At 37.2% G+C, this 14,226-nt stretch overlaps 1 protein-coding gene across 1 annotated transcript in view; it reads right to left on the minus strand.

Annotated features, from left to right (window-relative positions):
- LOC126187951 (chymotrypsin-2-like) overlaps positions 1–14,226 on the minus strand; it is a 167,041-nt gene that overhangs the window by 67,559 nt on the left and 85,256 nt on the right. Inside the window, exon 4 of the mRNA XM_049929327.1 lies at positions 12,386–12,527. Coding sequence (XP_049785284.1) covers positions 12,386–12,527 — 142 coding nt within the window. The remainder of the gene's footprint in view (positions 1–12,385; positions 12,528–14,226) is intronic.

Here is a 14,226-nt window from a genome sequence, read left to right on the forward strand (position 1 = left end):
CAGGTGAAACTTGAGTGCACTACTATATCCCAGAGACAATACAACAATCAAAACAGTGGAAAAATGCTGATTCTCTGCCACCAAACAAAGCAAAGTCAATTCTTTCAGCAGGAATGGCCGTGGCATCATTGTTCTGTTATTGGAAGGGGATTCTGCTTATAGATTATCTCCCCACTGGGGAAAAAATTAGCAGAGAATACTATGCTAACCCCGTGGATAAATTGCAACAACAGATAAGTGAAAAAAGGCCAGGTTTAGCAAAGAAGAAAGTAATCTTCCATCAAGACAATGTGCACCCGCACACATGAACCATCGCCATGGCAAAATTACATGATCAAAGGTATGAATTGTTGCCGCACCCGCCTTATTCATTTGATATGGCTCGATCAGACTTCAGTCTCTTCCCAAAACTGGAAATTTTTCTTGGTGGATGAAGATTCACTTCAAATGAAGAATTGATAACTGGAGTTGACAACTATTTTGCAGTCCTGCAAGAAACGCATTTTCAAGATGGGATCAAGACACTGAAAATTGTTGGATCAACTGCATTAATCTACAAGGAGACTACATTGATAAATAAAAAAAGTTTCAGTGATGTGGGTACTTTTTTCTGTTCCATTCTGTGAACTTTTTTCAAACCACTCTCATATATGAAGAAGAAAATGCACTTGACTGACTGTACTTGCAGGATGGAATAATTAAGGATTTTTTGTGTTTCTTCTCATGCCTGTCCTGCTGCTGCTATCTATATGCCCCGTCATTGGCTGAAAACCTAGCCCACAACCAACAAAATATATCTCATAAGTTACAGGGTGGTGGTTTGTGACCACAGAGGTGGCACCCAAGAGAGCCCCAGATGTGTTCTATTCGGGTTCAGGTCAGTTCAATTTGGTAGCCAAGATGACAACATCAGTTCAGTTTCATACTCCTTAACCAATGTGATGTGCGCAATTATCCTGCTGGAAGATGTCATCACGGTCGGGGAAGACATAATTACAAAGGGATGCAAATGAACCACAGGAATGTTCACGTAGTCTACAGCTGTTGTGGTGCCTTTGACTACTACCACATGCCCCATGGAAGCCCAAGTGAATGTCCCTCACAGCATAATAATGCCCCCACCATGCTGCATCTGTGGGAGAGTTCACATATACAGCAGATGTTTGTCTGTATGGCAGTGTGTCTGGACACAACCAGGAACAAGAAGTATACACACAACCAGGAACAAAAAGTATAATTCATCCAACAAGGTGACACTTTTCCATAATCTGTCATCATATCTGCCACATATCACCACCTATCCTGCTTTACACAGCAGACAAGCCTCAGACCTCCAAATTCTGCAATCGAGCCCGGACATCAAACAACTTTCTGCATGCTCATGGTTTCACTGCCTGTCAACCAGTTTACATAGATGCTTATGACAGTAGCATGCAAACAGCCTACCAGCTTCATGCTTTCTAAGATGCTCATTCCAAAATGCCAAGCCATAACAGACTACCATTTGTCACAGTCTCATATGTCAGTGTATTTCTCCATTTTTGGTCTGTTCCATCACTGGAATGCTTCCTCATTCCCCTCTGTTTTGCTTATACACATTCTATACTGTATCACATGCCCCCAGTGCCACAAGGTGGGCTTCTGTCTTGCAGTGGGCAGAGTTCATAATGTTTTGGCCCAAAAGTGTGTATATGTTGCATTTAGCACTAGTAAGTGAAGGTATTAGCCATCAAAGTTTTATGCATAATATAAATTGAGAGCCTCATTATTAGCATCTGTATGCTTTATCACACATTATTGTAGAACTGTTAAATTTTGTTCTGCAGCATCTGGGGTACAGTTTAAGTAGTAAATGAAAATTACTTCAATGTAACCCACCTTTGTAGTCAAGGCTACTAATGTGGGGTGTACATAAAGCCCAGGAACACTTTCAATATTTATTGAGTTCGACAAAAACAAGTGTGCTACAGATTGGACATGTTGCAGCAATGGCTGATGCCTCAAATGCAATCAGACTCTCGGTTCATCTTTCAGCGGGATGGGGCTCCACCCCATTTTCGTCGTGAAGTTCTTGGGTAGCTGAACACAGAGCTGCCGTGTCGATGGATTGGCCGTGCTACAAAAGGGGACAGCTGTTTCATGAAATGGCCTCCCCAATCGCCAGATCTCACTCCATGTGAATTTTTTCTGTGGTGACATATTAAAGATCTGGTATATGTACCACCTCTGCCAGGTGATGTAGCAGAGCTCCGGAAGAGAATACGGGAAGCGACTGCCAGTACCACCTCTGCCACGTGATGTAGCAGAGCTCCGGGACAGAATACGGGAAGCGACTGCCACAGTCGATAATGCCATGCTGGGATGGGTATTGAAAGAATTCAATTACCGTATTGACATCTGCCAGATCACTCATTGTTTGCATATTGAATGGTTGTAAAAAAAACTTTCAGAGTTTCTCTTCAAAATGCAACATGCATGACATCTGTATAATGTTAGTTCTTGTGCAATAAATAATTGTAGTGTTCCCGGACTTTATGTACATCCTGTACATGCATGTGTAGTGGTAACTGATTTGTATCCTGGTGATGGAAGAAACTTTTGACTACCAGCATTTAGCTGATAATGGTCAGGGAGGCAGTGACTTAAAGTTCATTATTACTGTACCTTATGTCAGTGTGCTGGATTAAATCCCAGATGTTACTGCAGTGTCTTGTGGAGTAGGATGTGTTACACTGGTGATGATCTTTTAGTCAAGTGGGGCAACAATTTCAGCAGTTCCCTTTTTTCGGTTTGAGAAGAGCAGCACTGGGTTTTGCCCTCTCACTATTTTCATCACACATTACAAACTTGATACCATGCTACACACACATTCATTGTAGTCTCCTGCATTCAACAGATACACATAAGTCACAACTCTCTCACATCCCAAGCAAGGGGAAATAGAGGAAGAGAACTCTTCCCTATCAGACAGTTGAAACTACCCATCTGCATCTTCCAGCTAAAAGTGCCAACAACTCTTCTTTCACTGTAAGATGTACTTATTAATAATGTCTCTGCCAGAAAATTGATAAAGAGGAATAATAACAGTGAGAAGAAGTATGTCAAATTACTACAATTTATGAGAAGTTAAATGTATTCTTGGGAATATTTTTATAACAATGAAAACACCCACTTCTTGTGACATATGAAAGCAAAGTTGCACATTACTGAGATGATAAGTGTTTGTGGATCAATATTTACATGTGACAGGAAACAGATAACTGTTTAATATCAATTTATTTGTTTCATTTTGTCATGGACTGACCAAGGAATACACAAAAATACAGTATCTATTGTAATATAGCTTGACAAATAAAATACGAAACAATGTAAAACACATGGTTTACTAACATTATTAAATTATAATGTAGTCAATAAATATGTTATGCTGGGAAAGATACAAATGTATTACATCAATTGAAGATGGTTGAAGGCTGGAAATGCTTCTTGGCATATATGAAACTACATAAAAGTGACCGGTTGCTCTGTTTCTTCAAATAATACTAAAACAAGTTTATAAAATACAGACCATCCATAGGAATCACCCAGACATGCACTGTGCAGTCCATTTTTTGCTCTCTTACTATTTTAGGCATGTTGGCGGTTTCAGTGGTGCCACATAGAAGCCTCTTTCTAGATTTGAGTCACTCCCTTTGTGGTTTTTCTGTAGAGCAAATTGTTGGAGCTGAGTCATACTTTTGCGTATTGTCTACTTTCTGTGGCTTTTCTATGGACATCTAGTGGCACTATCCTAGCCAGAATGTATAAGCTGTGAATGGGAGTTAGTCATATATAGCCTGTCATGACGAAGCAGGCAGAGGTAAATGCTATATCTGCTGGGTTGCAATGTGCAGAGTGACTCTGCACAAGGCTTGCGATTCTGCCACCTAATAATACAATGGCAGAATGTCCATGCAATCAAGGAAGGTGTTTACCATATGTTATGCTAAGTAGCTTTTTTAGGAGGTCATTAAGTGCTAAGATCTTTCACCTATTGTTCTGACAGTGTTATTTAAAATGGGATTCTGCATTAAGGGTAACTCCCAGGTAGCCAGGATTGTTATATGGTTATAATTTTATTCCATTCAAATTGATCCCTGGAATTTGGTTTGCCTCTCCATTTCAAGGATTAGATGTGCATGCCTAATTGTTGGCTGTTTTTGTCATAATTGGTTCGACTTGTAATTTCTATCAAAACTGTTGAGAGTAATGTTAATTTTTAGTCTTTTCAAAATGTGTTACTGGGGCAGAAGTGTACTAGACTGTCAACATAAATAAAAACCCCTATTGCAGGTCCAATATGCTGGTCACCTATGTATAGAAAAGACTTGGCAAGTAAATAATGAGGATAGTGTGAGAAAATGTTATTTATTGCAAACAAAGATAGAAGCAACTTTTATCCTCTTCAGAATATTTTCCTTCTCCATCTATGTGTCACTTTGTACATGCCTTAAATTGTTCAAATCAATGCTGTAGCTCATCTTGTTCAACAGCCCTGCCATTTCTTTTTCTTTTAGTGTTTCATACACTGAAAATTGCATTCATCTGTCACTTTTGATAGTGGAGGCAAAGATTACATGGAGAAAGATCTGGTGAATGTGGAAGACACTGAAGCACAAGAATGTGTTTGTCTGCTAAAACCTGTTTGACATATATGGCTGTATGAGTTGGCACATTGTCCTGATCCAGAGCCCTTGAGTTTTGCCTGCACAAATCTGATCTTATTTTCCTTAAAAGTACTCTTTCCTCCAACTTGATTAGAAGTTATGATTAACAGCTTGTCCTCATCCAATCCATTCACTCATGATAACACTCTTAATATGGATGGAGATCAGCATTACCTTCATCTTTGACTTGCTCATTCTCTCTTTTTTCATTCATGGTGATCTTGGGTCTTGCAGTGCAACAGTTGACACTTTGTTCCCAGATCATGAAGAGATACTCATATTTATTCATCTGGGATGACATTCATGAGCAAGCCCAGATATTGGGTGAATTGTTCCAAGATGACAAGCAGATTTTCCTCTGATCTCTTTTTTTAATTTATTCCTGAGTGAATTTTTTTGAGACTATTATTGTACAAACTTTTACTGTGTTTAATTCATCATGCAAAATTTGTCCTCATGTATCTTTGTTCATATTTACCATACTGGTGATCATCCAGATGTTCAGGCATTGGTATTTCTTCACAATTTCATTAACTTTCTAAATATCTCCTTCGTTTCTTGCAAGCAGAGACCAACCCAGACATTCATCTTACTGAGCCTCTTCACGAGCTTCAAAAAACTAAAATTTTGCCATTGAAAATCTCAAGGATGTGAAATAGCATTAGCACCAGAAACGTATCCTTCAAAATTTGGATGGTGTTTTCTAATTTCACAAGTAATTTGAGGTTGGTGCATTACTCGAACCTTAAGTCAACCCTGATGGCAAGTAAACTTGCTCAGGAGGTATTCATATATGATATTGTATACATTGAAATTTCATGCCATATTACCACAGCACATTGGAAATGTACTGCAGGGTTTAAAGCCGCATATTTAAGTACTGATTTATTATTGGCATAATGCGCACTTCAGGCATGGGGGTTACTTTCATAGTCTCAGATGTTATTGAATTTAGCATATGTTAAAATTCAGGAGTAAGTAAGAAACACATTTTTTGTTTTCTCACAAAAAATTCCTGCCCCAAGATACAGGCCTCCAAAGATGACACTGCGAACACCGGTTTGAAGATTCAAATTTCGGAAAATTTTTTAACATATCAGGCAAAGTTTTTTTACTGTCACCTTTTGAGTTTTTTAATAATTTACAGATTTTTTTTTCCTTCAAAAATACCAATCCAGAAAAGTTAGATTTTTTTCTGTCAATTAGTACCATGTAGTGCTATATTCTCTGTAAAGGAGAGCTTCCACTTTTAAGTTGGACAGATTTTATTTTAAAAAATCTTTTTTTAACTCTCAAAGGTAATGTATGTCTTCACTGAAGTTGTTTCTTACTAATTTCTTTGTTACAATGTTTATTTCTATTGTCTTTGTTGCAGTTATTTTTTATCACTTTTTTTGTACAGGTATTTCTTTTCACTTTCATTGTTGCAGATATTTCTTACACTTTGTTGTAGTTTCTTGTCTGTTCCTTTGTCATGGTTCTTCATTGCAGGTTTTTGTATTGTAGTTGTTTAGTGCTAATTTGTTTATTGAAGAGGCTTCTAAGAAATCTGAGACCATCCAGTGAGTTCTGTGTTTTTGTGAGGAATTTGCCAGTTGACACAGTTGCAGTATGTTTTGTGAAAAGAACTGTTTGAAATGTCTTCTGACTGGGGTCACAGGAGAGTGAAGTGTACTGACTATTTGCATCTACATAAAAGAGTGATATAGAAGACAAATAAACAAAAAAACAGACTTTGTTCAAGTTGGAAATAAGTGTTGTCATTTGAAGACTCTGTTTCAAAATGGAGATGTTTCTAGTGACGACTTTTTGTGTTCTAACTGTTTTGACAGAATAACAACAATGATAGTATATGAACAAGATGAAGCCTCCCATGGCGCAAATGATGCAGATTTTGCATCAATAGAGGAAGAATTAAATACCTTGAATCAGTCAACTACTGACTTAGTCCTGTTAAGAAACTGCGGTCATTGAAGTCGAGTCATAAGCTCTACGCATCAAAAAAGCTCAAAGAAATTACTAAAGCTATGGATGAATACACTACAGCAAAACTGACCACACTCTTCAAAGTGGAAATTCCATCTTCAGAAGAAAATGAACCAAAGCACTCTTGCACCTCCTGCCAGGAATTTTTTCACAAATATCAATTCAGCTATTGAATACTGTGCATCCTACAGTGAAAAGGTGCAAGTTTTAACTACTATTCTAGAGACATTTTCAAAGAAAACAATTTTGAACCACATTTCATCAGTATCAAAGTACACGACAGACAAATCAAGAGATGTGAGGTCTGTAAAAGGAGTGTTTGGAAGACCAGATGCCTATTATGGCCATCCTGTAGAAGCAGCTCAAGTTCAAATAGTGCAGTCATTGTATCTGGAAGATAAATGGGACTGTTCTCACCAGAGTGCCAACAAAAAAGACACTAACTGTAACAGATGAAGGTCAAAAAGTTGTGAAAGTGAAGAGGTACATGACTCAAAGTATTAAAGAAACTTTCTGAATTTGTAAGAGTAACTGTACAACTTCTTATATTGGAAGATCACAATGTTATGCACTACAACCTAAGTGGGTAGTTCAAAACCCAGCTAGAGACATCTGTTTATGTGTGTACTGCACAAATTTTGCACTTTTGTGTGGTAACTTTGAAGAACGTACTGGTGCATATGACACCTTGGTTGTGCATGTGAAGTCATTAGTAGTCTGTGACATAAAGTGAGAGACTTGTTTCTTTCAAGAATGTGGTGACTGCCCTAGAAAGGGAGGACTGTTTTTACAGACACTTGGCCTGGAAGATGTATCAAATAACTCTGCAGAAATTACATATGCAACATGGGATGAAAACAAACTAATTAAGAAAACCATTGCCTTTGACAGATTTGTTGATGAACTTGGTAAATGTTCAGTGAAAGCAGTAACATACCTGCATCTGAAGAAATTGCAACAACAACACATTACAGAAGTAAAAGGGAGTGTACAGGCTGAAGGTTCAAATGGCTCTGAGCACTATGGGACTTAACATCTTAGGTAATCAGTCCCCTAGAACTTAGAACTACTTAAACCTAACTAACCTAAGGACATCACACACATCCATGCCTGAGGCAGGATTCGAACCTGCGACTGTAGCAGTCCCGCGGTTCCGGACTGCAGCGCCTAGAACCGCACGGCCACCAAGGCCAGCCAGGCTGAAAGACTATGTTTAGTGCTACGCTGTGATTTTGCTGAGAAGTGGTCTGTAATTCTCCCACAAGAAGTACAAGGGTATCATTGAAGTAATGACCAGGTTTCAATTTTTACAGGAGTGACATATTTGCAAAACAAGACCACAAGTGTTGCAGTTATAAGTGATGACACAGGACATGATTCAGCACATGCTTTGCTAGCAATGCACAAAATTCTTCAACTGCAAACAGGTGCAGAGTATATCATCATTATTTCTAATGGTGCTCCTAATCATTTTAAAAACAGTTACCAGCTGTATGAATTGTGTAAGTCACTTGTGCCAACTGACTTGGTATACAGGGCTACTGGTCACGGGAAGGGGCCTTGTGATGGTGTAGAGGCCAGCATGCTACAAAACATAATCTTTCCAGACCAAATACAGCTGTGATCCAGAATACTGACGATTTTATGAGAGTCGTGAAATCTTACACATCCACAGCCCTCATGCTTTTGTTCATAGAGGCAATCAAATAATCCTGTGATCAGAAAAAAGAAGAATGGTTCAAACAAACTACTCCTGTGAAAGGAATTCAGAAGACATTTTTGGACTCAAAGTGATGGGCAAAATCATATTGCACACACTTTAAAGAGCAAGAAAGAAGAAATTTCGTTTGTTTGGCCAACACCTTAGAAACAGCAAGATAATATTGAGATTCACAGTCTGAGAAGGTGTGTGTGTGTGTGTGTGTGTGTGTGTGTGTGTGTGTGTGTGAGTGAGTGAGACTGGTGGATTGCAGAGATCATAGACACCAGTTAAGAGTTAAAAGAAATTGTAGTGAACTTTATGCTACCACATGGACCAGCTGCTGGATATAGGTTTCCAGCCAAAGGACAGCAACAACGCCATCAGTGTTCACTTCCTGTTTACAATGTTTTGAAGACTGTATGTGCTCCAGTTCCTATTGGTTCAACAGGAAGGCATCACTCTATATCTCAGGAAGATACTGAAGCAGTGGAACACATTTTTAGTTTATTGATGGCTAATTTCAGTACAAAACAGAGACAACAGAAGTTGTATAAATTAATACCTTTAGGTCTTTGGACCTTTCACATACATTTTGGAACCATTTAAAATGCTTGAAAATGAGTCTCTAACTCATCTTTCAAAACTAAAATTATATTAAATAAGGCTAGGTTTTGATTTTCATGAGCCTGTTATGTGTTAATGTGGTAATAAAACAGGTTTTATGTAGGACAAAAATTTCAGTTGTTTATAAAACCTGTTCAACCTTAAAGTGGAAGCTCTACTTTTCAGGGAATGTAGAACTATATATGGTACTAATCAACAGAAAAAAATCAAGATTTTATTGGTTGGCATTTTTGGAAAAAAAAAAAAAATTCATAAATTATACAAAAGTTCAGAATGATGTAGTAAAAGAACTTTGACAGATCAGTGCAAATGGAGGATTTCTTTGTAATCATAAAGCAATTATCTTCCAAATAAAAAAAACCAACAAAATATCAAGAACTGTTCCACAGATACAACATTTTAAATTTTTTTCCAAAGTTTGCTTTTTCAAAATGGTATGAACAGTGTCGTCTTTGGAGGGCTGTATCTCAGAGCAGAAACTTTCTTGGAGAAAACAAAAAAATATTTGTTCCTTTCTTAATCCTTTATTTTAACATATGCAAAATTCAGTTACATCCAAGACTATGAAGGTAAGATTTTTTCCTAGCCTGCCTGGATAGATACAGACTATGTATATTAGATATTCTGTACATCAACAAGTTAGCAGCCTGCTTATCCCCTTTAGAGCATTTCATTAACTTGCCAAGTTTTTTACATAAATAGGATTTGCCTTTCTTGTGTAAGTGCATTCCATGTTTTGTGAAGCACATTCTTTCCATATTAGTTGTATACATCAGTCTGCAGAATTTTTGGTGAGCCCTGTTGGCTTTCTGGATTTCCTTGTTTACAGAAAACCATTCCATTAGATCACTCCTGGGAATAAAGCCTATTACAATGACTTTTTGATCTTTTAGTATGTCTAAGACTATCTTAAGTGTTTGAGAAGCTTCAATAAGCTCGTTTTTATGTATGTCCATTGCACCACAGAATATTACTATACACTGATTTTGCAGTGCCTTATTGCTGTAGCTACAGTTTTTAAAATTTCTATCAGAAAGGTGCTTTGTTTGATAAAACCTGTGGCTTTGAGTCCTCCTTAATATCGTTGCATTGTGGCTAAGCCTCTTGTTGCTATCTGAATATAAGACAATATCCATTGTTTTATTATCTATGATGTCTCATCCTAATTTATCTCCATTAACATAAGTTTCTGGAGCAGTTGGGTGCTTGAGATGATTGTTTTCATTGCGACCATACTTTTCGTATCTTTTCACATGTAAAGTTTTTGATTACATCACACGTAGATGGAATAAAGTGTCCTTCCACATAATCATGACTGGGGAAATTAGGTTTTATATCAATAACTGTGTTAAAATTTATTATACTAGAAATGTCACTATCATTGGTTAGACAAATAACTTTGTTTTTGCATGTTAAAGCACTGTCATTTCATGAACGTTTTTTTCATAGTTTTTTGTGTTACCAGTACTGCACTGATTTTATACATTAGATTCTGTTTCTCCACAAGTTTAGGATAAATGCCGTACCATGTAAATGAACATTTCAGCAAGTTCTGTAATGCTGGCAAGGTCCTGGTGCAGCACATCTATCACATTGACTTCAAAACCATTCCCACATTTTTGCACTGCTGTCTTGCACCTGGTGCAGTATTTTTCACAATCACATGAAAACTTTTGTAGTTCCTGATGAGTGAAACAGTATGTCTGATACCATCTGTATGATGCTGAACATAGCTGAATACCTTTAAATACAATATCACCACACTAACAACATCCAGTTGACACCGAATAGTCACTTATTATATCTTCGTTACCCTATGTTCAGGTTCTTGTAGTGTGCCGATCTCTTTTTTAATAAATCAATTTATGTACGGTATTTATGGAATTTATTCCAGCAGCTTCTTCTATAACAGTATACAATTTTATGCAGAAACTCCTTTAGCGGTGTAAAAACGTGCACAAACACATATATAAAAAATATGGGGGGGGGGGGGGGGGGGGAACAGATGAGGTATGGGAGTTTGTGTTTCACAGGTAGGTGTGAAAAATAAAATGTGAAAATTCATGAGAATGAGGGAGGAAATAGGATCAATAGAAATAATTATAATTATCAGTGGTAAGAATTTTGGGTGTGGGATGTCCCACCAACAATCCACACAGCCATGTAGCTGTGCATTGTGCACAGATGAGATCACTAATACAGTGGGGATCGGAAGTCAGAATGTGTGTGGTTTGAAAGGTGATGAAAACACACATGAAGGAAGAGAAAGAATGACATATAAGAGTAACGCTTTTCTCCATCCATACCCTGCTATGCCTTCCCCTTCACCATCCCATTCCATATTGCTATTCAGGTAACAGTCACATTTTGATTGGAGATGTTGGTGGTAGCAGTCATGTGTATGTGAGGTGTGCTTGCTTGTGTGTGTGTGTGTGTGTGTGTGTGTGTGTTTTCTTTGGCGAAGAAAGATTTGGCCAAAGCTGTCATGTGTAACAGTATTTTTGTTGTCTGCAACTTGACAGGTCATCTTTACAGTGAGTTGCAATCTATCCTTTCCCTAGTATTGTTGATTTTCCAACTTTGAGTTTCCATTGTAAGGTCATATCTCATTAGCCATTCTAACAATTTCATCAAAATATATGGACTCTGTGATATAAATTTTATATAACTCTTAATATTTATATTAGATTTATGACGACATTTCCCATATATAAATTGCTGATAGTGTTCTGTGCAAAGCTACATAAGTGCTTTATTTGTAGTATTAGATAAAAACAGCACCTGGCTGGTACAAGAGAAGATGCAGTGGCTTATTTTAAAGTATGTTTGTTTCTCATTTATAGATGTATATAAAGTAATCTGGAAGTAAACACCATAATTACCAGTGTGCTTAAATTATAGACCATAATTTCTTGTTTACGTACTTTGCAGCAGGAGACAGGAGTGGTTGCTTCTGCCTGTGGATATATAATAAATGTTATTTGTTCCACATCCTTGAAGTCTATCCTTCATCACATCTTGTACTAGTACTAGTAGCATTATCTCAGCACATCTAACTAATGGCAGCCTCATCAGTTTGTTTTACATATTGTTGTCTTCATTTACTGGCAAACTGTTCAGTATACTAGAAGTGCAGCCAAATAAATTGCTTCCAGGTTCCCACATGTTTCAGTAATATGTTTTCCTTCATACCATATTTTGTAACATTCTTCTGTAACCAAACGTTTCACACAAAACTGCTGCTATCATTTGTTCACTTTTCCTCTGTGTTATTAGGACAATGCATAAACCACTGTGCATTTCATAATTGTATAACTTGGTTTCAGTTTAAAGTGCAAGAAAATGGAGTGAAAATTATTTATTTTACCTTTAAGACTGCAATGTCATTAACTGAGAGAGTTTTGTTGTAATTTTCATGAACAATAACTTCGGAGACTGGTATAAGGGGTACCGTATCATCATCCAGTCGAATGGACCCAGCAAACACACTCAGCCTTGTTTGGTCTATGCTGAAAATAAATTGAATGATTTTGAAATGTAAGAAATAGGTTTTGTTATGTGTCTCCTAAGAGGTGTCAGGTACATTTTCTCATGCATATCTGGAGGAGAGAGTTAGGTGGACCAGTCTTAAACAAATACTGTTAAGTGTGATTCATGTGACACTGGTGTCAGTGGAAATCATTTGCTTGGTTAACAGCTTAATTTTATGTATTCAGTCAATAGAGTATCCACAAATTAATCTGTCACAATATTCAGTCCAAGGATCTGTGTTGAGGGTGACAACAAATCATTTAGAAACTCATAATTTGCAGCAATGTTAAAGATGCCTCCTGAAAATTATTATTACTGTACACGTTTTACAATCATGCTCCATAAATATTATTCCATCAAATGTCACAAAATAAAGTTGAAAATATTTTCAGATATAACAGAGAAAAAGTGCATGACATCTCTTTGGAGATACTTGATATGTTGCAAGTACATTTGTGTCAATAAGTGCAGGTGTGATTATGATTTGCTAAATTAACATCTACATTAGTTGATAGTGAATAAATCATAAAAATTATTACCATGGACTGAAGGGCGTTTATCTGCGTCAACAATATGCTTTATCCTATATCTAAGGACAAAGTAGTAGATCTCATGGTCAAACCATTTAGAACTTCGAACATAAACATATTCTTTACAGTACAGATGTACAGCCTACAGGCTGCATGCAGCCCAAAGCAAGTATCAGTATGGCCCAGGAAGTGAGCATTGATTAAATTCCATAAAGTTCTATATATGTAGAGTCACAAAGTATTGAACATTTTCAGACTAAAACTCCCACCACACAATGCTGTTTTCTGATTGGTCCACCCCCCCCCCCCCCCCCTATCTCTCTCTCTTTTACCTCCCAGCCCCCTCAGTATACTCTTGTAATATCCCCAGTCTCTGCAGAAATGCCATTTCATCTCTTTTGACAACATGTACGGAAGTTCACCACAGAAGTACTTTGGCTCTTTTATATGTGTTGTATTAATGTAGACAACACAAAAGAAAAAAAAAACCTTGTGAATTGCCTTGTTAATCATGTATTTGACATACTTTGGGCACCTTTTCCTCTAAGAGTTTCACAGTTTGAAATTTAATTCAGTTGTCTGGCAGCAATCAACCTACACTGATTTTTCCAATATAATCATCCTCTAGTTTCTTGTACTTGCCTCTGTTGTGTAAAGGAGTCTCCAGAAATTAAGAGAAAATGATAAACAACTTGGGAGCTACATATTTCTCCTACAGAACCTTTATTGGACCATTCCTGTTTACATACAGATACTTACGTCAAATACTTGTGTGAAGTGTGGAAACATGCAAGAATAAAAATTGTTCAGAGTGATAGTTTACAGAGTATTGTAGGTCGTGCACTGCAAAATTTAAATGCATACACACTCTAAGACAAAAATCTACATGTGCAGTCAAACAAGTGATTAAAATTTCAGAAAAAATTGGATGATTTATTTATTGACTGGAGTAGAATTGTCTTCAGTGATGAGTCCTGCTTCAAACTGAGCTGCAGTGACTAGCGGAGATGTAAGATTTCTTTTCATAGCAGGACCCCTATGCTTGTTATCTGTGGCATACGTACAGCACAGCTGTATGTTGATGATATTCTACACCCTGTTTTGTTGCTCTTTGTCACAACGCCTCCTGGGCTTACAGTTCAGCAAA

This window comes from Schistocerca cancellata, chromosome 5 (assembly GCF_023864275.1).
Source record: "Schistocerca cancellata isolate TAMUIC-IGC-003103 chromosome 5, iqSchCanc2.1, whole genome shotgun sequence".
Lineage (NCBI taxonomy): Eukaryota > Metazoa > Arthropoda > Insecta > Orthoptera > Acrididae > Schistocerca > Schistocerca cancellata.